The sequence below is a fragment of the Anopheles stephensi genome, chromosome 3, assembly GCF_013141755.1.
Source record: "Anopheles stephensi strain Indian chromosome 3, UCI_ANSTEP_V1.0, whole genome shotgun sequence".
In the NCBI taxonomy this organism is placed as follows: domain Eukaryota; kingdom Metazoa; phylum Arthropoda; class Insecta; order Diptera; family Culicidae; genus Anopheles; species Anopheles stephensi.
Window position 1 is genome coordinate 61,094,916 of NC_050203.1, and position 21,527 is coordinate 61,116,442.

General features: G+C 44.8%; 5 protein-coding genes across 9 annotated transcripts in view; 2 read left to right on the top strand and 3 right to left on the bottom strand.

Moving 5' to 3' along the window:
- Positions 1 to 3: 3 nt before the first annotated feature.
- LOC118510009 (zinc finger protein 2 homolog) lies at positions 4 to 2,537 on the bottom strand. Its single transcript, XM_036051395.1, has 6 exons — positions 2,244 to 2,537; positions 1,429 to 2,166; positions 1,155 to 1,358; positions 722 to 1,022; positions 527 to 654; positions 4 to 460 (listed from the first exon to the last, which is right to left on the bottom strand). The coding sequence occupies exons 1-6, from the start codon at positions 2,535 to 2,537 to the stop codon at positions 92 to 94; spliced, it is 2,034 nt and encodes a 677-aa protein (XP_035907288.1). The 3' UTR covers positions 4 to 91.
- Positions 2,538 to 2,738: 201 nt separating this feature from the next.
- Positions 2,739 to 5,623, top strand: LOC118513563 (protein hook). The gene is made up of 4 exons (XM_036059491.1): positions 2,739 to 4,372; positions 4,447 to 4,562; positions 4,637 to 4,866; positions 4,929 to 5,623. Exons 1-4 carry the CDS (start codon positions 2,924 to 2,926, stop codon positions 5,192 to 5,194), a joined length of 2,061 nt encoding a protein of 686 aa, XP_035915384.1. The 5' UTR covers positions 2,739 to 2,923; the 3' UTR covers positions 5,195 to 5,623.
- A 4-nt stretch (positions 5,624 to 5,627) lies between these two features.
- LOC118513569 (uncharacterized protein C1orf50 homolog) lies at positions 5,628 to 6,640 on the bottom strand. Its single transcript, XM_036059507.1, has 2 exons — positions 6,319 to 6,640; positions 5,628 to 6,254 (listed from the first exon to the last, which is right to left on the bottom strand). Exons 1-2 carry the CDS (start codon positions 6,374 to 6,376, stop codon positions 5,713 to 5,715), a joined length of 600 nt encoding a protein of 199 aa, XP_035915400.1. The 5' UTR covers positions 6,377 to 6,640; the 3' UTR covers positions 5,628 to 5,712.
- A 283-nt stretch (positions 6,641 to 6,923) lies between these two features.
- LOC118513560 (E3 ubiquitin-protein ligase MIB2) overlaps positions 6,924 to 21,527 on the top strand; it is a 48,988-nt gene continuing 34,384 nt past the window's right edge. The window contains exons 1-2 of one of the 5 annotated variants that reach the window (XM_036059483.1): positions 6,924 to 7,063; positions 8,185 to 8,912. The gene's annotated coding sequence lies outside the window, so the exon portion shown is untranslated. The other 4 variants (XM_036059485.1, XM_036059484.1, XM_036059487.1 and 1 more) reach the window with 4 other exon arrangements.
- Positions 12,304 to 12,892, bottom strand: LOC118513571. The gene is made up of 2 exons (XM_036059509.1): positions 12,488 to 12,892; positions 12,304 to 12,399 (listed from the first exon to the last, which is right to left on the bottom strand). Exons 1-2 carry the CDS (start codon positions 12,752 to 12,754, stop codon positions 12,364 to 12,366), a joined length of 303 nt encoding a protein of 100 aa, XP_035915402.1. The 5' UTR covers positions 12,755 to 12,892; the 3' UTR covers positions 12,304 to 12,363.

Sequence of the window (21,527 nt, forward strand, 5' to 3'; positions counted from 1 at the left end):
AAATGTCGCTCGTATTTGTCTTTTGTTTGTATTCCATGGGTACCTCGGAACATCACCTCGTAGAATGTATGGATTTTGCGTAAAACTAATATCACGTTACAAGCTTCGATTGACTAATGTACGAACTATTCTCATAGCTATCGGTAACAACAGCTTCCTGGTGCTGAAAATCATGTGCCGTAATGCAATTGTTCCAGCTTCCCGGGAACACTATATCCACCATCGTATCGGTGGTTTCCAGCAACTCAGATGATGGTGCACCGGTTGAATACACTACCGGCATGGAAGTTGAATCACGGTCCTGCTGCTTTTGTTTGTGCGTTTCATGTGTACCATCATCAAACGGTGAATGCTTCGGTGATTTAATGCAAATTGTCCGTCGATGCGAAGTGAGCAGCTTGGCGATATCGAAATTTTGGCCACACGTGTTACGTTTTTGGTGTGTTTTTAGGTCATTTTTCTATAATGCAAATTTTAGAAGCGTGTTACTTGGCTGCTCATTGTTTTGTACTTAGCGGCAAATTACCTGAGCGTATGCTCGACCGCAAGGACATTTGTACGGTTTCTCACCGGTGTGTGTGCGGGTGTGAATGCGTAGCTTATCCAGCCGAGAAAATCCGCGACCACACGTTGGACAGATGAAAGGTTTTTCGCCTACAGCAGTGATGAAAAATGGTACACTTTCAATTAAAACGACTCAGCCAGCTGCTGTGAGACTTACCCGTATGCTTGCGCATATGCATGACAAGATCCGATCGGCGAGGAAATCCTTTCCCACAAACCGAGCACTCACACACACTCTGTCCGTTGTGGCGTCGCAAGTGTACACCCAAGTTACTGGACGAACCACAGTTGTGGCCGCATATGTTGCAAAGATACACTCGGCGCTGTACCGTATCATGGCTGCTTATGGGCACGATTTTCTCTTCTGCTTTCGTCTCTTTCCGGTCATGCATTTTACGGTGGTTAGTATAGTTGGATTTAGTTTTGAGCTTTTTACCGCACACCTCACACTCGTACATCTGTAAACAATTGAGAGAACGTGAGGTGAATTTTCATTTTGAAGAATTATCTCAAATCCAGTGGTGTCAAACTCTTTTTTTGAATCGAAAAATGTCGTCATATGTTCTCCTTAATATTTTTTAAATACTTACCCCTGATTGATATGTTTCAGTCCCATTCTGAAGATGATTTACTTTTTGATCTTGAGAATGTAAGGAGTCGACATGCGCCAAATTCGTTTCAGGCTCCTGTTCAGCTAGTTTCTCGAGTAAAGTAGTCGACTGGATGGGACTAGCTAGTGGTTCAGGTTGGGAAAAGGATTCCAGCGGGGTGTCCTTCACAGATCCCTTAACATCCTGAGGAATAATCAAAGAAAATACATCATGTATCGATATAATAAAGTTAAAGACAGGGCTCGCCACATACCTTCGATTTGCTGCTTGCATTCGCCGTATTTCGCTTGTGCACCCGGCTATGGGTGGAAAGGTACTTCAACGCAGTAAACTGTTTTCCACATTCCTTGCAAACGTAATACCGTTCATTCGCATGTATCCGAAGGTGATCGATGAAGCTGGCTTTGTTGTGGATGCGCTTATCACACTGCGGACATTGCCACAGCTTTTGTGGGTGAAAATTGAGATGGTATTTTAGCAACTGGTACGAAGAATACGCCTTTGGGCAGAAGAAACATTGCCGTATCTTGGGCAGCCCACCATCGTCGGCATGATCGCTTTTCATGTGATAGGTAAGCATTTGTTTTCCGCCGGAAACACATTCTCCGCATTCCGTACACGTGGTAGTGTTTTCGACTTCCTCGCTGTTTGAAGTACTCTTCGAAAGTGTATTTTTCGCTGTTTCTTCACTAATCGATTGTGTTTCTGTATTAGCGGGCGCGTCCTCATCCTCATTATCCGTATCGGTAAGATTCGTAATCGCGCCCTCCTGTTCGTAGCTGTTACACCCACTGTCTCCTGGGGAATCACATTTAATAAACTCCACATGCAATTGCAGTTCTTTCGCGAGAGATGCTTCTTCTAACGCCAGAAGCTTTTGTTCTGATTCGTGGAAGGAAGAAATGCATTTATCTCTGAAATCCACTATGCACCTAACAATATCGATGCACGAATTACAAGCCACCTTGGAGAATGGATCATCTTTAGAAACCTAAAAAGCATACCGAAAACGAATTAGCTAACAAACTTATCATTATCGAACCGAATAGGTCCATGAGAGCCTCTCACTTCTAGATTGGTGATTGTCTTTACAATAGCAGCAATATCGACTATTTCATGGTCGAAAATTGATTGGAAAACACCAGCGTTTGTGAGACAAAATCGGCATACTGATTCAAAGTCGATAGTAACCGAATTTTCCACCATTTTCTGTGATAACAAATCACCAAAAACTGAAACTAAATTTTTTAAAAACAATGTAAGTGTACAATGTTTACATTTTGCTGTTGACGGTCGTTTGTTGATGTTTCTTGAGCAGCTGTCAAATACCATCAAAATGCATACAATGTTTAAAATACACATGCTGAATACTTGAGAAGCTGAAACAAAATTATAAAAATAATGTTTTATGAATAAAATGTGTAGTTTACTTTTTTATAATATTCTCCCTGAAAATTATACTATCCCGTACTACCATCTTCGAGCAAGTAGTTCCTATTTTAGGCTTGCATTTTCCAAAACACTCCAACTGCACTGCCGCTGTCAAATTTCCCACTTTCCCCTGTCAAGCTTTTGTCGAGTTGTAAACAAATCGCTCTAATTGCTCTGCGTACGTACGTGGGAGGAAAGTTTCGTGTATTATTTTCCATTTCTCGACCCAAAACTCATCCGCAAAGTGTATTCATCTCTGCCCAAAGTCTCCATTGCCTTGACCGCTGGCTCCATCCGGGTGATCGCGCTACAAAGGAATGGAAAGCGATAAGATGGAAATCTACGAATCACTGATACGCTGGCTCAGCGTACTGAATCTATCCGCACCCCATAAAACGGTGCAGGAACTTTCGGATGGGGCAGCCCTTGCCCAAGCTCTGAACCAAATCGCGCCGGAAGTGTTTACCGACAGCTGGCTGTCCAAGATAAAGTCGGACGTCGGGGCAAACTGGCGCTTGAAGGTGAGCAATCTGCGAAAAATCATCGAAGGCATCTACGTGTACTACCAGGACGAGTTGAGCTTGAACCTGTCGGAAGAGTTGCGTCCCGATGCGCTAAAGATCGCGGAGAAATGTGACCCGCACGAGCTGGGTCGCCTGCTGCAGCTCATACTGGGCTGTGCGGTAAACTGTCTCGAGAAGCAAAAGTACATCACGCAGATCATGGAGCTGGAAGAATCGTTGCAGCGTAACATAATGGCCGCCCTGCAGGACATTGAGTACATCTGGCAGGGAGCATCACCTTCGCGCAACTCGATCAACACGACCACGAGTCTGGACGTGAAAACGTTACAGGAAGACCGGGACACACTGGCCCAGAAGTGTCACGAAACGAACAAAAAGATGCTGGGGCTTATCGAGGAGAAGGCAGCACTGCAGCAGGAAATCACGAAGCTGCAAGCCATCGTGGGGCGGTACGAAAATCCAAACCTGATCGGAGACGACGGAACATCGCTAGGGCCGATCCAGCTTGGCTCATCGCGGTACAACGATCTGCGCAAGCTGGTGGACAGCTTGAAGGATGAGCTGCTGCAGGCAGAAACGGCACGGGACGATCTGAAAATGAAGTCGATGATTCAGGAGAAGGAAATCGCCGAGTTGCAGGTGCGGATCGATGAGCTGCACGCGGCAACGGCCGAGATTGCTCAGCTAAAGGACGAAATCGACATCCTGAAGGAGGCGAACGAGAAACTAAAAATCTGTGAAACGCAGCTACAAACGTACAAGAAGAAGCTGGAAGACTATAACGATCTGCGAAAGCAGATCAAGCTGCAGGAGGAGCGCAGTGCCGACTACCTGAAGCAAAACCTGGAGTACGAGGAGGAGGCAAAGAAGTACGCCGGGCTGAAGGGGCAGGTAGAGCTGTACAAGAAGAAGATCCAGGATCTGCACGGAATGCTGGACGAAGAGATGGGCAAGACGGTGCGTGCCGAGTTCGAGTACAACCAGCTGCAGGGACAGCTGGCGGTTGTGCAGCGGGAGAAGGAGAATTTTCTGAGGGAGCGCGACACACTGCGAGAAGCCTTGGATGAGCTCAAGTGCGGTCAGGCAGCTGGGTCGGGTGGCGTAGGTCCAGGTGGTCACGGAGCGGGTGGCAACACGATGTCCAAGGAGTTGCATTCGAACGATCTGTACGAGCGTATCGAGCGATTAGAGCGTGAAAACAAAGCGTTACGTGAGGGTCAGGGTGGCCAAACGGCACTTTCGGTAAGAAGCGATGGCTTGTCTTGAGTTCCGAAGTTTGATTTTTTTTTATAACAGAAACGTTTTTTTCGTTTCAGCAATTGCTAGACGATGCAAATCAGCGTAACGAAAAGCTGCGTGAACAGCTCAAATCGGCTAACCAGAAGATTCTTCTGCTCAGCCAGCATCACACCGAGGATGGAAGTAGCAAGAGGTAGTGGAAACTCAATTAATAGTAATTCCAGGATGTTCTCCCTATCTTCATTCTTCTCTTCTCAATACCAACAGCGAGCTGGAAATGCAGATGAAGCAAACACTGGAGCTAGGCGAGCAGACCTCCTCCCAGCAGATGGAAGAAGCGCAGTTGCAGCTCGGTAATTTGCACACAAAAATAGCCAGTCTAGAGGCAGCGCTCGTTGTGAAGGACCAGGAACTGCAGGCGGCCGATGTGCGTTACAAGAAGTGTGTTGAAAAAGCGAAGGAGGTGATCAAAACGCTTGACGCGCACGCAATCAGTGGTAAGTGGATCGGCGGATGACGCCTTAATCCTCTATCCCTAATGCTCTTTTTATCGTTACAGAAGCACTATTGATGGATAAGGTCGATGCACCCGGTGGAGCGGGCGTAGATGGCACGCTACCGGTAGGAAACGGTAACGCTTCCCGTCCACCGATGGGTCAACAGGAAGAACAGCTGATTGCGACCGCTTTCTATCGGCTCGGGATGGTTTGCCATCGGGAAGCGGTCGATGCACGCTTGCTAAGCGGACCAGGACAAAGCTTTCTCGCTCGCCAGCGGCAACCGGCGGCAAGGAAACCGCTAAATGCAAACTACGGCAAGAAATGATCGCTCACCGCCCGTCAATTCGGAACTCACATGGCCTGTGCGTCTGCCCAAAAGGTGCCTTACATACACTACCCTAGCGAAATAGTGTGATCTTGCGCGGCGTGTAACCTTTTCGTTACCGGCTCCCGGTGAGAACTGCACGAGTTGGGCCACTGTTTTCCATCATCCCTTTTTATCGCTTCATTATCATCCATCTGTGTGTGGATCATCGCCACACATACGCGCACGCAGGCTTTACTTTCAGCGAAAGTATCGAGGTGTATTAGATGATTTTTTAAGTGTGTTTGTGTGTAGACCCGTTTTTGTGTACTATTTATTTTACACAGCTGATTTGTGTTTCTGTTTTTAACAACCCCCTTTAAAAGACCGCGAATCGTGTGTCGCGGTATCCAAAAATAAAACAAAAGAGTATATACACGTTTGACAAAAGCGCTTGTGTTTTTAGTGGAAGCTCCAGTTTTCATAAAACTGATTTTTCCGTTTTTATTCCACTCTTAACCGTTTAAAAGTTGTAGATTCTAAGACTCCGCTTGCTTGTCTTCTGCTGGCACATCGTCTATCGATAGGAAACCGTTTCGCTGCGAGTTTAGCCCTGTGTCCAGCACACGATGTGCCCACCGTATGTTCTCCTGCACCTGTTCAATTTTGTCCACCGGTGTCCACGTTTGATCGAACTCCAGCTTATAGCTACCCAGGTACTGATGCTCACATCCCTTCGGACCCCACTCGTTCGGCGACAGCATGCTAAAGTACGTTTGGCCCGACGGTCGCTTGTACAGGTGATAGATGTGACCGGGAATTTTACGAAAATTGCACGCCGCATGGTGCAGTTCTTGGGCAGCTTGCGTTTCTTCCAGAATCTTCTTCGCTTGCTGCTGCAGGAAGCGAACCTGTTCCGCGATCATAACGAGCTTGGCGCACGCATTATTGGTCACCGCTACGTCGGCCGACTGTATCTCTTTGGCAAGGGTCACAATGTCGTTCGCTTCCCGCACACCCGTCCGGTACATGCTCACAATCGCCGTGCCATTCGGGGCCGGATTGCGTTCCACCAGTTGTACTGTTGAGTGGAGCATTAATTAATATAAGGATTTTTTACAAGCTACACCACCACCACTACCTACCTTTCGATAACGCATCCTGGTACTCCTTTGCAGCTGGTTCCAGATCCATCCTTTTCATGCTATTGTGAAATCCTTGCTCACTAAAAACATATGAGAACCGGACGCGTGTGTGATGATGCTGGCCGATTGATATTAATCTTCCCGTGCTTCTTCTGCACGCGGTGGCGTGTTCTTATCAATGCTGGCGAAGCAAAAAATGAACCATCCAACGTGCGTACTTTATTTGGTAATAATCTCCTCCTCCTTTCTCGTACTATCTCATCCTTATTTTGTTTACGATTTACTTGCTCTCGGCTGCTGCAGGAAACAGCAGCAAACGTCAAAAACATGTTGCTCGAACATTTTGTTTGTATGTTGCGTAAACATGTGGTTTCGTTTTTTGTTTAATGTTGTTATTGGGGTATTTCTAAAATATTTTTTGTTCTGTGAATTAAGCAACGCCATTCATGCATTTATTTACATTTGAAATTTATTTTCCATTTTCTATGCGTTTTCTGCGAAGCATGTTAAAAAACCACCTACAAACCCACTGTGCGTTCAGCATTCAGCGGCTTATGTTCGATCTGTCATTTTTTCTACTGACCAACTGTCAAAAAGTTCGAGATGAGAGCACCTTCCATCCCCACACGGTCCAATCGTGACCGCGTGTGTGTGCGTGTGCTGTGTGTGTGATGAAATAGACACAATAAATCAGGCACAGACGCAGGAACGCAGCAGGCAACGAAGCAGCGGTGCTGCGAAAAAGGTTTGTGAATCACGAAAACTTATCGCGCACTGGGCGAGATTGGTGTACTCCAGCCATTTGACAGCACCAGCAGCAGCAGGAAAATCGGTACTGTGAAAAGAAAGCAACAACAAGAGGGCGCACACTCGCCAGTGGACCGTACGCGCTGCCGTATCGGTGGAATGTTTCCTCCTCAATCGCGCTAGTGCTGCAATTCGCGCAACCAAGCATAGAAGTGATCCGTGGATCCGTCGTGAGCTCTCCTTCGCTCTGTGGGTGCGTACCGTCCGTGTGTTTGTGTGTGTTACTAATTGCCAGAGCTTTAATTGAAACGGCCCTCCCAACATACTCCAGCAACACCGCTGATCCGGCATGGAAGAAAGGCTGCCCTTTTAATTTGTAAGGTTGTCACAAATGTGCGCATAATGGGGGCGACCAAATTATGCGGGAAAAGATTGTTGTGCTGTGGGGTTGTTTCGGTGCCGCACCGATTTGGGTGGTCACAGCAATAGCAACAACAGCAGCAGCAGGAACAACAAAACAAGTAACGAGGTAGTGACTAAAAAAGGAAAAAAGTGCTTCTGTGCTGCCGACGACCACGGCTAATATCATCATCATCATCGTCACGATCGTACGCGGATGTGAAATGCGTAGAGCTTGATCGTGATGTGCGTGTCTCTGGTTGTTCCTTCTGGTGTAGTTGTGCCATGGATCATGGGCTGGTGGCTTTTGGTGCTCCGCTACGCCCCCTCCCACTAGAACAAAAATAGCCCCATGTAGGAATTGCAATGCGAAAAGAAAAGTTTGCCGCAAGAATAAGATGATTTAAACAGCAACTGCAGCTCAACTGCAGAAAAGCCCTTGTTGTGTCAATCACAGTAGGTCGGTCGGTCGGTCGGTGGTTTTGTTTTCATTTTTTTCCAATTGTGTAAATGCCAAGAAAAAGAAGCGGAACAGGATTACTACTTTGATGTTAGTTTGTTTACCTTTTTAGCGACAGGTCACAATCTTTTTCCGTCTGGCTCGTATCTGGTGCACCCCAAACCGACCGAGTGCAGTATCTCCCTCCTCCGTGGGGGCTACAAGCGAGAAGATTTATATTGCAATTCTTTGTTTTTCTTTTGGTTTCTTTGCTCAAACAGTGTTTTACTAGCGCCTGGCGTGTGTACGTGTGTGTGTGTGGAAGTCAGTGTACGCGCAGTGTTCTATGTATTTGTGAAGTGTTGGGTGATTCGCGCGTTGGCCGTGGTTTCCTGTTTTATTCGCGGCGGCGGATACGTTCGTGCTTTCCTTGATTCATGATTTTTGCCAGCGAGAACAAGGTGGCGTTCGTCATCCTGTGTGTGTTTTATGGTTTCTCCCAGCTGCACCGCTATTTTGGTGCGTGTGTGCTGTGAATTTATTTTCACACGTGTGTCCGTGTGTGGCCGAGTGCGTGTTTATATATAAATAGTCCCAATAGTTCGATCGTGCGTGATCGTGCGTAAAAGTTAAGGTGTGTAAAGAAGCATTGTAAAACCCACACACACACACACACAAGAATCGATCGATAGCTGTATGTGTATGTGTGTGTAGTGTTTGTGCGAATTGTGTGATCGGTCACAGCAAGAAGGAAAACGGAAAACCCAAAAAGGAAGAAAATTTGTGTCCCAAGCCTAACGAAGGATCATCGCCAAGGGCTGTCGTCCTTTGGCGCGCCGTATTTGCTTCACATGTCCTTCGGTGCGTTGGTGGCCGGAAACCCAGCAGGAAGGATGAAGATGTAAACGAAAGAAAAAGGGAGCAGCCGTCTACATTTCTACAACAGTGCGAAAGAACCACCAAAGTCACGTTCCAAAAACGGTCCTGATCCTCTGGCACCGTGCAATCGGTAAGTAGTGTGTAGTGGTCAAAGTAAACATTTCGAACCCTGAAAATCAATCCCTGGAAAAGGGAAAGGAACATGTACGTTGAGTCGTGAGGTAAGGGATCTCGGGACGGGGAATTCGAATTCGTCTGTCTAGCTGGTAAAATAGACCAAAAAAAAAAAAAATCATGTGTGTGTGTTACGACGACGGACAATTCGGTAGAGAAGTTTCTATTTTTGGCCCACTTGGGACAACCCATATACCCTCCCGTCACTGTCCGTTTTACTCCCTCTAGTCCTATCCTTTAGGGTGAAGAAAGGCGTGTTCTATTGTTGCATGGTGGGCACATGCTGATGATGCTGCTGCTGCTGTCGATGGTTGTTTTGCGTTTCCACAGGTCAATCTTTGCCAGCCGGCCTCTTGCTGCTGCTGTTGCTGCTGCTGTTGCTGCTGGTCTGTGTGTTACCAGGCAGAGATAGATTTCAAACGCTGAAAATGATACCATTTCTACCGGTTTAAAGGAGTTTGCACAATCTGTTTGTGTACTTTCCGTTCTTTCTTTTTTTTTCGTCCCTCCCCATCATTTGCAATGTTTGCTCCCTACGTCTGAGGTGCTTTACAGGACATGTTGTGTGGATGACAGTTTTTTGGTTGTCAATGTCGGATGACTAATGTTATGGTGATAATAGGGAGATAAGCGAGCGTAAGCGAAACAAAAAATCCATCGTACACAAAAAAGGGGTGGTTTTGTACACACTCATACACGCAAATACACTCACCTGCCCCCTCCCTCCCTCCCAGGAGCATATCGTTCTCGGTGGGTTCGAGGTCTCCATGGTATTTCCATGGCTACCTGTTGTGTTTGGCGCTAGGGTTTGTTGTACTAAACCCTTTTTTTTGTTGGTCTACAGCAAGGAACAGTGCCGGACAGATTAAAAGGCACATCGAATTTTACTGCTTTTTTATTATTATCTATTAGAGTGTTATTAATTTAAATATTTTTTTATTTATTCGTAAAGGACGGCCTGGCCGTATTGCTATTAAACTAAACATAATAAGTATAAATATACATAAATATATTAAATTTATATTTTTTTTTGTAAACGACGGCCTGGCTGTGTTGCTATCAATTTAAATATAACAAGGATAGAACTGGCATTTTTTGCTTAAACAATCTTCGGCCTTCTCATAACGAATTTTAGTAATAGTTTCAGTATTTTAGTCGTTCTGTGCAAAACTCGCAATTCGGGAAGTTATTTACCATTCACTTTAAATAAAAATTAAAAAAAAACCGTTCCACGATCCAAGAAGGCACAAATAGATCTAATAATAATTATACAAAATTCATGATTTTTTATAGTAGAAAAAAATGGAAATCATTCAAATTCTTTTAATTTTTTTCAAAATTAATTTTTGTTTACAAAACTCCCCACAATCTATACACAATAACACACTCTTCGCAACGATACTCAGCTACACTGATTGCCACCATTTCCAACAAGCTGTGTACGGCTGTCCCATCTTCGGCATAAACGTTACGGAGAATTTTTTTATCAAAAATTGGACAATTGTGTTTATTTGTCCGGGACGACTCCTTCGCCTGTCCTGAATCCCAAGAACCGATTACATTAATTAGCTGTCCATTTTCGATCCACTTCACCGAAGTGGCTGCTGCTCTACTGGTGGCCCTTGTTTCAGTATCTAATAACTTATCGAAACAAAAACAAAAAACGGGACAAAAATTGCACTTAAATCGACTTACGATGTCGATGTGCTTTAGATTCCCCGTTAGTTGATGAGTGCTGATAAAAGGGCACTTTGGTTAATTGAATTTAAAAACTTGCGGAACCGCCGACCGAAGGATGGAGAGCCTGTTTCGAGGTGGACACCATCGCCTCATATGCTGATTAGATGCATCAGCGCGAGAGCGAGTGGTGGTTGTGGCAAAATTTGAATGCCCAATTATGCATGCCTCCCCAGTTAGTGCCCGATCTTCAATCAAAGTTGGTATAGATCACTTCAGCTTGGAAAACATAAATCTCAAAACACACTCTAAGGACCATTTGGTGGTTACAATATTGCGAAAGTAAAGTTATGGATATGCGGCTACCGTTGGTATGTCGATGGTTTTTCTTGTGTACGAAACTGGGTGGCGCATGTTGCTCCCGCCTAGTGTGCGCGTTTTGCGTGTCTGTGCGTATGTTTGTGGTGGGTAAATAGAGGATGGAAATAGTTCCAGGAATCAGCTCCCACTTGGAGGTTTGTTTGGATTTATGTGTTTTAATCGTTTGAAGATCGGCTCAGGCGGAGAGTGGGCTGTTGAGCGTGTTCTCTCGCGGAACAGTTAGTCTCAATCGCGATGCGTTTTTTACAACATCGTTGAAGAGATCCACATTGCATCGGGTGGGATTTGCTGGGCTCAAGTGTTGATGAGGGAACCTACCAACCAACCTAAATCTTTATGATTTAGATGTGTTGAAATGATAAGATGTTCTGTAAGAGTGCACTACAAACAGGAAGCAACAAATGTGTGAGAAGTATAAACAAACTGTATGGATTGACAGCGCACCCAGAGTATCCCGCGAAATCCCGAATTGGACCTCATTCTTAGGGGTACGATCAATAGCCGAATGTCAGTGAGTTTTGTTTAAATAAAAACAACCACATTTCATCTAGCTAAGACACGTAAATCCCGTAAATCTCGTGAATCGCATGCTTTTTAAAATTCTAATCAATCATTGAGATTCTGACCCAATTTTTGCTTAGTATGGTTTAGGGACATTATGATGCAATAGGATTTAAGGGATCCGTAAGAATATCCCACAATATCCATAGAGTATTGATGATTTATAAGGTTAGAAATTTGTATGAAACTAAACTAATTATCAGAAAGGATAGAAAAAAAAAAAATAACAACCTTCAATGCAGCGACAAGTAAAAATTGGAAGACACCGAGATATTGTAGGTAGTTAACTAACCGCTTTCCTTTCCAGAAATGTCTAGAAGAACTAGCAATGTTCAAGAAGCTTCGATTTCTAGACTCTGTCCAAGTTGAAGTGTAATATTTTCCCCTAAAACTGGACACCTTTCGAGGTGAAGTGAAAACTTTTAAAGGAAAGTTATTCCAGTGAATAGAGTCCAGAAATGACTCGAACATGATCCAAGTCCATCATGATCCAAGTCCAGTGAATAGAGTCCATCTTAACTTGTTGCCGGAAAGAATGTTGCGAAATGAAACCCTTACTACTTCAGTGCAGTAAGAATATCGTCGTGTTTCGCAAGTTAGACCAACGTCACTAATGCGTTAAATAAATCAAGCGACCATGATCCAAGGCCCGGCAAAATATTACCTTTAAAGGCTGTTGGAAAAAAAACCCAAACTGATAACGTATTACTTCCAATCTGTAACGAAATGTGGCTGATGTTTTATTTCATCAAGTCTGTTTTGTCCCAAATTGCGTAGATGGGGTGCGTTTACATCTTCCGGGTAATAAGATACACATACGCTTCCTGGGAAAAAACGACAACAACTAAAAGCAGAAGCTGAAAGTAGCGTGCTAGCACCATGTTCGTCGATAACAGATTGTCCCGGGCATACCTTATTGTACTTCTCTTCCCGGATGACAAAAGAAACCGCGCTCTCTGACGTCATAATGTGGCCACCAGTCGGCTTCATCTTTTTACAAAGGAGCTTTGTAATAATCACGCCCCGTACCAGCAGCGGCTTTAAACGTACCGTGCGTGTGTGACTCATCAGCTCCACCGGGGGTTGGTGGGATGGTCTCGTAACCTCCTTCTTGTGCTGGTCGTTGCTACACTTCCAATGCAGTTCCAGCACTGTTGTGTCATTGTGTGTCCCGCACATTATTTATCAGCACAGACACACGCATATGTTTTGTTTGTGTTGTTTTTTTTTCAGGAATGAAACGGTCAGAAAATGCATAGAGGGAACGAGTGAGGAAACATGTCTCCACTTGCGCTTGCAAGTGGCCTCTCAGCTCAATTTGAACGCAAAATGCAGTTTCACGCCGTTGTTCATTGATAGCGAGTGTTCAACACGTTCTTCCTCTAACGCTGTTCCCGGCCGAGTCTACCGAGTTGCCGGGCTCGACTGTAGTGACACACTGCACGATGATGATGCCCGGGCTATCGCCCACTGACCAGAGATCGAGATCGTGATCGCGAGGGTGGAAGGGGTGTGAAGGGGAAGTCCTACTTCCGTGGGTGACTTCCGGTCGGGATGAAAACGGAACGTCCACACAAAAGGCATTTCTGTTGTTTCGTTCTGTCTCTCACACTGCAGCTATCATCGCTTCCGGACGTGCTTCTCTGTTGCTCCTTTTGGTCGGGTTCAACAGATCTTGTCTTAATGATTTCCGTATTAGGGGCTTTCGGCTTTTGCTTCTTTTTGTTGGTCGAAGCTGTCCAAACCCCTGGTGCGGTGGGTGTTTTTCTCATTTGGTCACGTTAAAAGTTTCGGATTGCGTTGTGTGATCGTTTCACAGATTTGACGGTGGAAAAAAGAGGTCCCATCAGTTTGATGTTTAGGAGAAATCATATCGTTTATGGTCGTTAAGAGAGAGAGTGAGAGTTTGAAGATTTAAAAAAAGGCAGTGTATTAATGTTTGATATATTGCTAAATAGGGCGGCCTGGTGGTGGAGGCGACAACGGCGCTGGTCTTCAAACGGCAGGACCGGGGTTCAAATCTCATCCGGACCGTTCCTCCGTAGTGAGGGCTGACTACCCAACTACGTGGTATCTTTAAGTCTTGTAAGCCAGAAATGGCAGGCATGACCTAAGAGGTCTTTAGACCAAAGAAGAAGAAATTGCTAAATGTGAGTCCTTGGGTGCATAATTCCGAATTCATCATGCAACTTTGATTCTTTGAAGTGATTTAGGTAGAAATCATGTAGATTCTTTGTAAGTTAATATAAGGCGGTCCAGTGTCCGAAGCGATTACGGCGCCGTTCTTACACGGCAGGACCATGGGTCAAATCCCATCCAGGCCGCCTCCCCGTATGCAGGGCTGACTACTTTGCCATGGTTTGAATCAAGTCATCAAGTCAAGTCAGACCACAAATGGCAGTGGTCTCGACCTGATGCAGAAGTATCCTGAACTAGTCTGCCAATCCAATATCCTGGGCTTTCTGGCGGATGTATCAACGACATCATTCCATCCCTGTTTGGGCTTATCACAACCTAAGGCTTTCTTCTTCTTCTTTGGTACTTCAACCTCGAAGGGCCCCGGACCTTCCATCATTGGCTTTCTGTAACTTGATTTTACCTATATATTCCAACACTACTGAGGCGGTTTGGATGGGTTTTGAACTCCAGTCCTGACGTGTGTAGTCCGGCACCGTTGTCTCGGCTACCAGACTACCCCTAAGAACACTAAGGTGTTACAGGCTAGATATTCCAGTGCTATTCTCATGACGTGATCAGTTCACCGAAACCGGGGGAATCGCTAGTTTGTCCATCATAGAACTCGTCATTAAACGGAATAGCAAGTCCAAAATCATTCTGAGCGAGGCTGAGAGAATGTCGTCAACTTTCCACAGAGTCCTTGCCTCAGGGATGTATATGAGTACTGGGACTACAAATGAGGCTTTTGCCCCAAGATGGGTTAAGTTTTGGACATCCTCAAACGTGCTATCAGCTATCTCCACACCCCGAAGGTCCAAGGTGTCTGGCGCTTTGATGAACTTCGGCTACATGGGTGAGTCTCAACTCAATGATGTCTATATCAGCAGAGCTTCTTTCAAGCCTTGAAGGGTTCTTTCAAGGCTGGTAAGCTTTAACGAGGTTCCTGAAGCGCTCAATGAAGGGAGAGAGAGATGAAGGTTAATATAAACAGCGTAAAAACAGATGGCATGGCATTCTAATTAGAATTGTTAGACATTCAATGGTGTAATAAAATCATTCCAAACACCACCCACCAACCACCACCTTCACTGATAAGCTTCCCAAAAAGCTACTACCACTTTCTTTAACTTCTTCCGAAAAGGTACACGACGGGCTCGGGCAGACAGGCTTCTTGCTGTCAGCTCCCGCGGTGTTACATTCCCAACCGGCAACGGAAAGGCGGATGGTTTTGCAACGGAAGTCCAAAACGAAAAGTGCGCGCGCAACTGCCTTTCGCCCTGGGAATGCAGCGGAAATGGAAAAGGAAACAACATTCGTCAACGGAAACGCCGCTAGCTCAAAGTGTTGAAGCGCAGAATGGTGAAATGTGGTGTCCTTTTTCTTTTCTTTTTTCGACGCTGCGCCTAGCAGCTTTTCGTCTTCTTTTCTTTCGGTTAGGGGGGGTTGGGATATCTTTTTTTTGTTCGCTGTTGCTTTCCTTTCCGGCTTGCGTTGGCAAATGAATATAATGTTTATTTTTTGTTAAATCTTTACCACCGTCCGGATTCAACTGGTAAATATGCGTGGTGCTGAGGAACTGGAACTAATGAAAGCCTTTTGCCTTGTGCTTTACAGTACAGCGCGCTGGCGTGTGGATAGCAAGCACGAAGTCAAACCATTGCAGTCGTCCATTTAGAGGGCTTTCTTCTTTGCTCCGTCCTCTAAGGATGTGTCCTCCAGATGAAGCGGCTCGCAAATGCTTGTGCGAGCAAAGTGTAAACATTTCGCTCCATAAATTCCTCGAGGCTCGAAGCATGATGATCGCACAAGGATGGACGGTTGAAGATGAATCCTTTTCATGTATTTTTACTATCATTCGGGGACGCTCGGTTTTTTTTTTTTTGCTGTGCACCATGAAGGTTATGAGGATTTTCTGTTTTAAAAATGTTTTGAATCTGGGCTATTTGTGTACCACCGGCGTGTCGGATTGACATGCTGGGGAAATGGGTTTATTTTTCACTTTTACGTCATTTGATCATGGCTACAAACCATGCATCAGGGAGCGTATTACGGTCGGGTAAGTTGCCACCGCTCGGAAGGATTAGGATGAAATTGACACGGATATCTATGAATGTTGCACATAGGAGAAAAAAAAGGATAAGCTTTCGTTGCGAAAAAACTGGGGCAAATTTTACGCTCAGCGTGCATTCAATCATGTAGGGAAGCGGACAAGCTCTCATATGAACAGGAATCTGGAATTTCACCCCCAAAAAAAAGTAAACTGTTGCACGCTGTAACAGAGCTAACTAAACCTCGAAGCTTTGTCCACGCCACACTCCAGTATGTTTAAAGCAACTAGTGAAAAACCTGTATGAATAACATCCGAAATTGTATTTCTGCAACCGACTTAGAGCTTTAGCTTCAGCTTCTAGTTAGTTGGTTATGTAGTTCATCAGGAACTTGGAGCTTAGACTTTATCCGTCTCTCTGGCCGTGAGCCGTTTCCTGAATGAATGCAATGTGTTGCCGATTCTTTGATGTTCGTAGCTTATAGTTTGCAATGGAGCTTTCTTTCAGTTCTAATTGTGGCAAAAGAAAAGAACGAGTGCTAGTTGAAGTGGTTACTGCATGCTCAGTAGACCGCTCTGAGTTGCGCTTCTTGCCTTTGAAGAATTTGTTTTAATGGTAACATTATTCTTTTAAATGTAAGGGTTCATCAGTCCGAACAGCTGTTAGTAATCAAATTTTACACCTTCAAGATATTTGCTATATTTTCGACTCTTTACTCTATTAAGGATTTATGGTTCTTCTGTTTTTTTTTTAAATTTTCTGAGACGCACTTGAACGCATTATAAACTATTTATTCTTACTATTAATACACCAAACCCTGCCATTTGTCATTTGAAACCTTGAAATCCACTCCAACTAAGAGAGGAGCACTCGACGGCGTCAATTCTGTAGTCGCAGCACCCGGGGGTAGAGGATTGCAAAAAAATGCTTCGCGCCTGCATCTTCCTGGACAATCTGCCGAGGCCATCGGTACGGTACAAAAGTGAATAAAAGAACGCACCATAGCAACGGGCAGCGCGCATCCGCTATCAGCGTCTCAGAAGATCTGCTGGCTTGGCGCAATGTCACGCCGTTGTATGTGATGTTCATTCTTATGTTTTCACTAATGGTCTGGCGGAAACCGATTCAAATCGCTTGGCGCTGCACCATTGTTATCGGTCATCGGTTTCGGGCACGACACCCGAGGGATGCCGCCGATACTGGCCAAGGATGGTCGTTAAGTGGACACATCATCACCGCGCTTTAACCGCTTGTCTCTAGCGGCAGGCGAACGAGTTTTATCAACGCGACAATATCGACCGATTTCTCGTTCCGTGCTTGATGGTTGTGGTGTTGCGTTTTGTTGCACTGCACACTTGATCGGGCTGGTGCTGTATCGGTCATTCGAGACTAATGGGTTTGTGACCATGGGCGGTATAAATGTCACCGAAGACATTCTTAACCCTTGCGTGATAGTGCAGCAGCTACAAGCGTAACAAGTATATTGATTTAGGGAAGTTTTTTTTAGATTGATGTTTCCAGATTTTAATGAAAGTGTTTATTGAATTCAACAATTAGTTAACTATTAGTAAGTTCCTCTTTTATACGTCATAATAATATTTTATAAAGCAACAAAGCAACGATGTACCTCATTAAAGCAACGATCAGTGACTTATTGTGCTTATCACTAGAATTGATAATCTAAGAGGCAGCTGACTAGCTTTCGAATAGCACAGATTGCTCAAATGTTTAACAGATACTGACTTAAGTCACCCTAGACCATACTATAAGGCTTTACTGTATAAGGCATTGCAAAATTTACAATCTTAAATGGATTTTTTAAGAAAGTTTAACAAACTCAATAAGTAAAGTTAAATTTCAAACCTGCAAGGGTTCGTCGTCTCGTCAATGTCATACAGTTCAATCTGTGTTCGATCGCTAGCGAGGGTGGTTAGCGCATTTACCGCTGCAGAGCATCGATTAGGGTAATTGATCTTGCAACGGTACGATACTGCTACCCACCGCCCATTACCCATTGAATGCAATCAGTCCGATTGATTGCAAATGGTGTTACACTACCGGAACTCGTCATCCTCACCCATCATTTATCAACATCTGAGGCTCACGGCCATAGCTTGCCCAGCGTTTGCAGAATGTATCCCTCCTAAAAGGAATCGTACGGTACTGCGGAGCTTTGTGCCACTAAACTTTAATGTTCTTGCCGGAACCTGGTACCGGAAGCGAGGGATGTCGTTGAAAGTGGATTTAATTGCAGGACCTCCTGCTGCTGTGTTGGCTGTTGCTAGCAGAAGCCATGTTGGGTGGGGTGGGTTGGCGAGATGACGTTTCACCGCATTTGCAGCTGCTCGCTTTGACTGCTCGAGTTGACCAGGCCTTCGGTGGTGCAATTAACAATTTGTGGCCATTCAAAGAACGAAGAAAGTAGCCGCGCTGAAGAGAAATGCAACGAGCGTGGCTATTATTTGTAGTTGTTCAATTTAAGATAATTAAGGCGAGTGAGTTGTGTGCTTGTGTGAAAACAATGATCGCACTGAAACAGACTTTTACACCGGACACACATTCCTTGTTAAGTTCAACTGAAAAAAGTAATAAAAGAAAGTTTAGCAAACGCAAAATTATTACCAAATATTTTGCAATTGAAAGTGAAATATAACATATATTTTTTTGTATTCAACTTGAATTCAAAAACTTCGTTTGATAGACAACTTTTGTCAGAATAGTATCTAAACTTTTCTGACTATAGTGTAAACAAAACAAGCACAACTCACCTCAAGCTATAGAATCAACAGGTTATAAACGACAGATTGTTTATAAACACGAAAGCCACCGTAAACTCCATGCAGGTGCTATACAAATAACATCCCAACAACCCAACAAACGTCCAATAGACATCACATATTTTCATAACACACCTTCGAGGTCGGGAAATACTTTAGAAGACAAAAACGGAAGCTACAGCAATTTAATAATGCTTACAAAATAAAAGTAATTGCACGACTAAACAATCCTGCTAGAAGTTTTGCAAACACTGGGCATAGACGGGGAATGGGCAGAAACCCTCTTAGCCGCGTTCGAGTGGGAGATGCTCAGAAAGAATTTTGTTCTCGTATGTGTGGAAGGACAATGGAGGATTTTTGGCCTCGTATGTGTGGAAGGACAATGGAGGAGCCCCGCTGCAACGACGAGCTCTACGAGCTGTACGATGATCTCACCATCATGCAGCGAATTAGTCTTGCCAGGCTCCGGTGGGCTGATCATTTCATGAGAATGACACCGGACGACCCAGCCCGTAAAGTCCTTTTAGGCTGTCCACACAGACAGAGGAGGCGTGGTAAGTTCAAACTGAAATAGAGTGATGGCGTTGATGCGTCCGCCAGAATTACCGGGATTGGCAGATAAAGGCGCTGGACCGTGAACGTTATCGAGGATTCTTGCAGTCGTCAGGATAAGTAAGTAAGTCTGTCAAATCTGGATCTCGAGATCAAAAGTCCAGGACCTAGGCCTTGAACAATTAGCTCATCTGTTCTATGAGCATTGAATATCCCACTTGGTAAGTAATAATCGTTTTATGAAGCGTAATTTTAAGATATCCTTAATGTTCTTGGAAACACAAATCTACCACAAATAATTAGAGGTAATAACCACCAATATTGCTATATTGCTACGAAAATATGAAAAAAACGTAAGCTTCCTTTTGGAAACTTCTATTGAGAACATTCGCCTTTAGAACCCCCATTTTCCTTTACGATTACTGGACGGACGAGTCCTTTATAGCTCATTTAAAAGATAATAGTGATCCAAATGAGAAAAGAAAAACGCTGCAAATGAAACCCGTTCTAACGTTCTAAAAGCTATTCGCATCCTTTGCGAAACGACTGTTCGTTCGTTCTTCTTGAATAGTGGCGGTGGTTCCTGTATTAATCACGTACCTGAATGCGGCCTCTTTCAAACGTGTTCATCATCTTTAGAAAATGTGAATCTTCATTGCAATGTGTCTTTTCATCTATACCGGCTGCTGAACGGTTCTTGTGAGGCCCGTGTTCAAAGTGAGCGACAGAGCGAGACATAGAAGGACTGCAAGTCTATTTTTCATCACCGGCTCCCATGCATTTGTAACATGTTGTTTGTTTGGTTATAGGGCCGCACCAAAGGCGGCTCCTGTTGCCAACAAGTAACAACTAACAATTGGCCCCCTCCCGGTACGACATTTGCACTTCGTGCTTCGGTGCAATGCTTTTCCTTCCGGCAAGTGCGTTTGAGTGGCCCCGATGGTTACGAGAGCTTGATGGCCAAACAAGCGATTGATGATGGACGGCAAAGACAAGAACGGCGGTGATGCTACTTCACCACATCTCTCGGTGCCCTTGGGCGCGTATAAGATGCCGAGGTCAAGGAGCACAGTCACCAAGTAACCGTAGGGGTGCCGGGAGCTGTGACAGGCCTCCCATTCAAGGGTCGTTACTTTCAGCAGCTTGCTCAGCAAGAGAGTATCCCATCAGCTTCCCATGATTGACGATGATTCATGTGTGTCTCCCCGCTTGATGCCGACGTTCTCGGGACTCTTGCTCCGGCTTTCCTTATCACACATGCCATTGCCGGGCGTGGTCGAGATCCGGGAAGTCCTCTCGCGTGTCTCGTTTAAGGAAGTAACGATATTCTGTTTCGCGTCAGCTCGGACGGTTTCTGCTTCTCCGAGCACGGTAGTCGTTCTGGTGGCATGGTTCATTTGATGATGATGATGCCCCGTGCTGGGTTTAAACCATGAATAGTGTAACAAATGGCCTTCGGATAGTGGGACAATGTTAAGAAACTTGTGCATAACTTGTCACGATTAACAAATACTCCTGTTGTGAATCCTTCCTTTAAGCAGTTTTAATGATGATCATTCACTGTCTGTTTCTACTCTACTCATCCATTTCTATATTAATGTTGGATTATATTTTTATACTACAAATTTCGTAATACTGTCTGTGATTCTACAAGAACATGTTTCCCGACATTCGAACACAGAGAGTAATTTGTGAATAATAATTTAACTTTTCTGCATTCCGGCAACGTGTTACACATGCGGACTGCAATAAAATGAACCTCACACCATACAGAGTTCATTAGAGACAGGGGCGATTTATGCGGCCCGTGTTCTCCCAACCATTACCACCATATAAATAAGTGTTGCTCCGGGGGGGTCGAAAGGTTTGTGGAGGATTGTGCTTAGTTTTTTTTTGACTTATTTAGTGCTTCCGTTGTCACCTTGCGTCAACCAGCACCGGAACGGAAGGAAGACGTGTGTACGGCAGCGCTCGCTGTACATTACTGCCAATCGGATCAGTATTTCTTAGCGTCGAGTTCATGTCCTTTTCTACCGGTTGCTCGTTCTTCTATCCGAACAGGCTCTCGTTTTCGTTACTTCAGCATACCTTTCGTTCAGATATCCCTGATAGGATTCCGGGGTTCGCCCCGTAGCTCGTGCGCTCAATTTAATGCTTACCGGGGCCGCCGGGATCATTCATACATATTTTATTGGCAGGAGTTCGGCCGGGTTCACCACCCTAAAAAGCGCACCACCTTCCCGAGCCGACACAACCCCGGGTAATGTTTCTTCACACGAATTGGTTTTTACTGGCGTGTGCGTTTGAACGGGCGAGCTTAAAGTTCCGTTCCGTTGGCAAGTGTTTTTTTTTGTCGTTGCTATCTGAAAGCAATGGATCTGAAGGTGAAACGTGCGC

Bases quoted from the DNA above. Each gene is read 5' to 3' on its own strand.
- LOC118513569 (XM_036059507.1), bottom strand. From the start codon at position 6,376: ATGAAAAGGATGGATCTGGAACCAGCTGCAAAGGAGTACCAGGATGCG. The intron at 6,255-6,318 runs GTAGGTAGTGGT...TCCACTCAACAG, and splicing joins CCAGGATGCGTTATCGAAAG to TACAACTGGTGGAACGCAAT.
- LOC118510009 (XM_036051395.1), bottom strand. From the start codon at position 2,537: ATGTGTATTTTAAACATTGTATGCATTTTGATGGTATTTGACAGCTGC. The intron at 2,167-2,243 runs GTGAGAGGCTCT...TATGCTTTTTAG, and splicing joins AGACAATCACCAATCTAGAA to GTTTCTAAAGATGATCCATT. The intron at 1,023-1,154 runs GTAAGTATTTAA...AATTGTTTACAG, and splicing joins CTGAAACATATCAATCAGGG to ATGTACGAGTGTGAGGTGTG.
- LOC118513563 (XM_036059491.1), top strand. From the start codon at position 2,924: ATGGAAAGCGATAAGATGGAAATCTACGAATCACTGATACGCTGGCTC. The intron at 4,373-4,446 runs GTAAGAAGCGAT...TTTTCGTTTCAG, and splicing joins GTGGCCAAACGGCACTTTCG to CAATTGCTAGACGATGCAAA. The intron at 4,867-4,928 runs GTAAGTGGATCG...TTATCGTTACAG, and splicing joins TGACGCGCACGCAATCAGTG to AAGCACTATTGATGGATAAG.
- LOC118513571 (XM_036059509.1), bottom strand. From the start codon at position 12,754: ATGTGCGGGACACACAATGACACAACAGTGCTGGAACTGCATTGGAAG. The intron at 12,400-12,487 runs GTATGCCCGGGA...GTTTTTTCCCAG, and splicing joins GGGAAGAGAAGTACAATAAG to GAAGCGTATGTGTATCTTAT.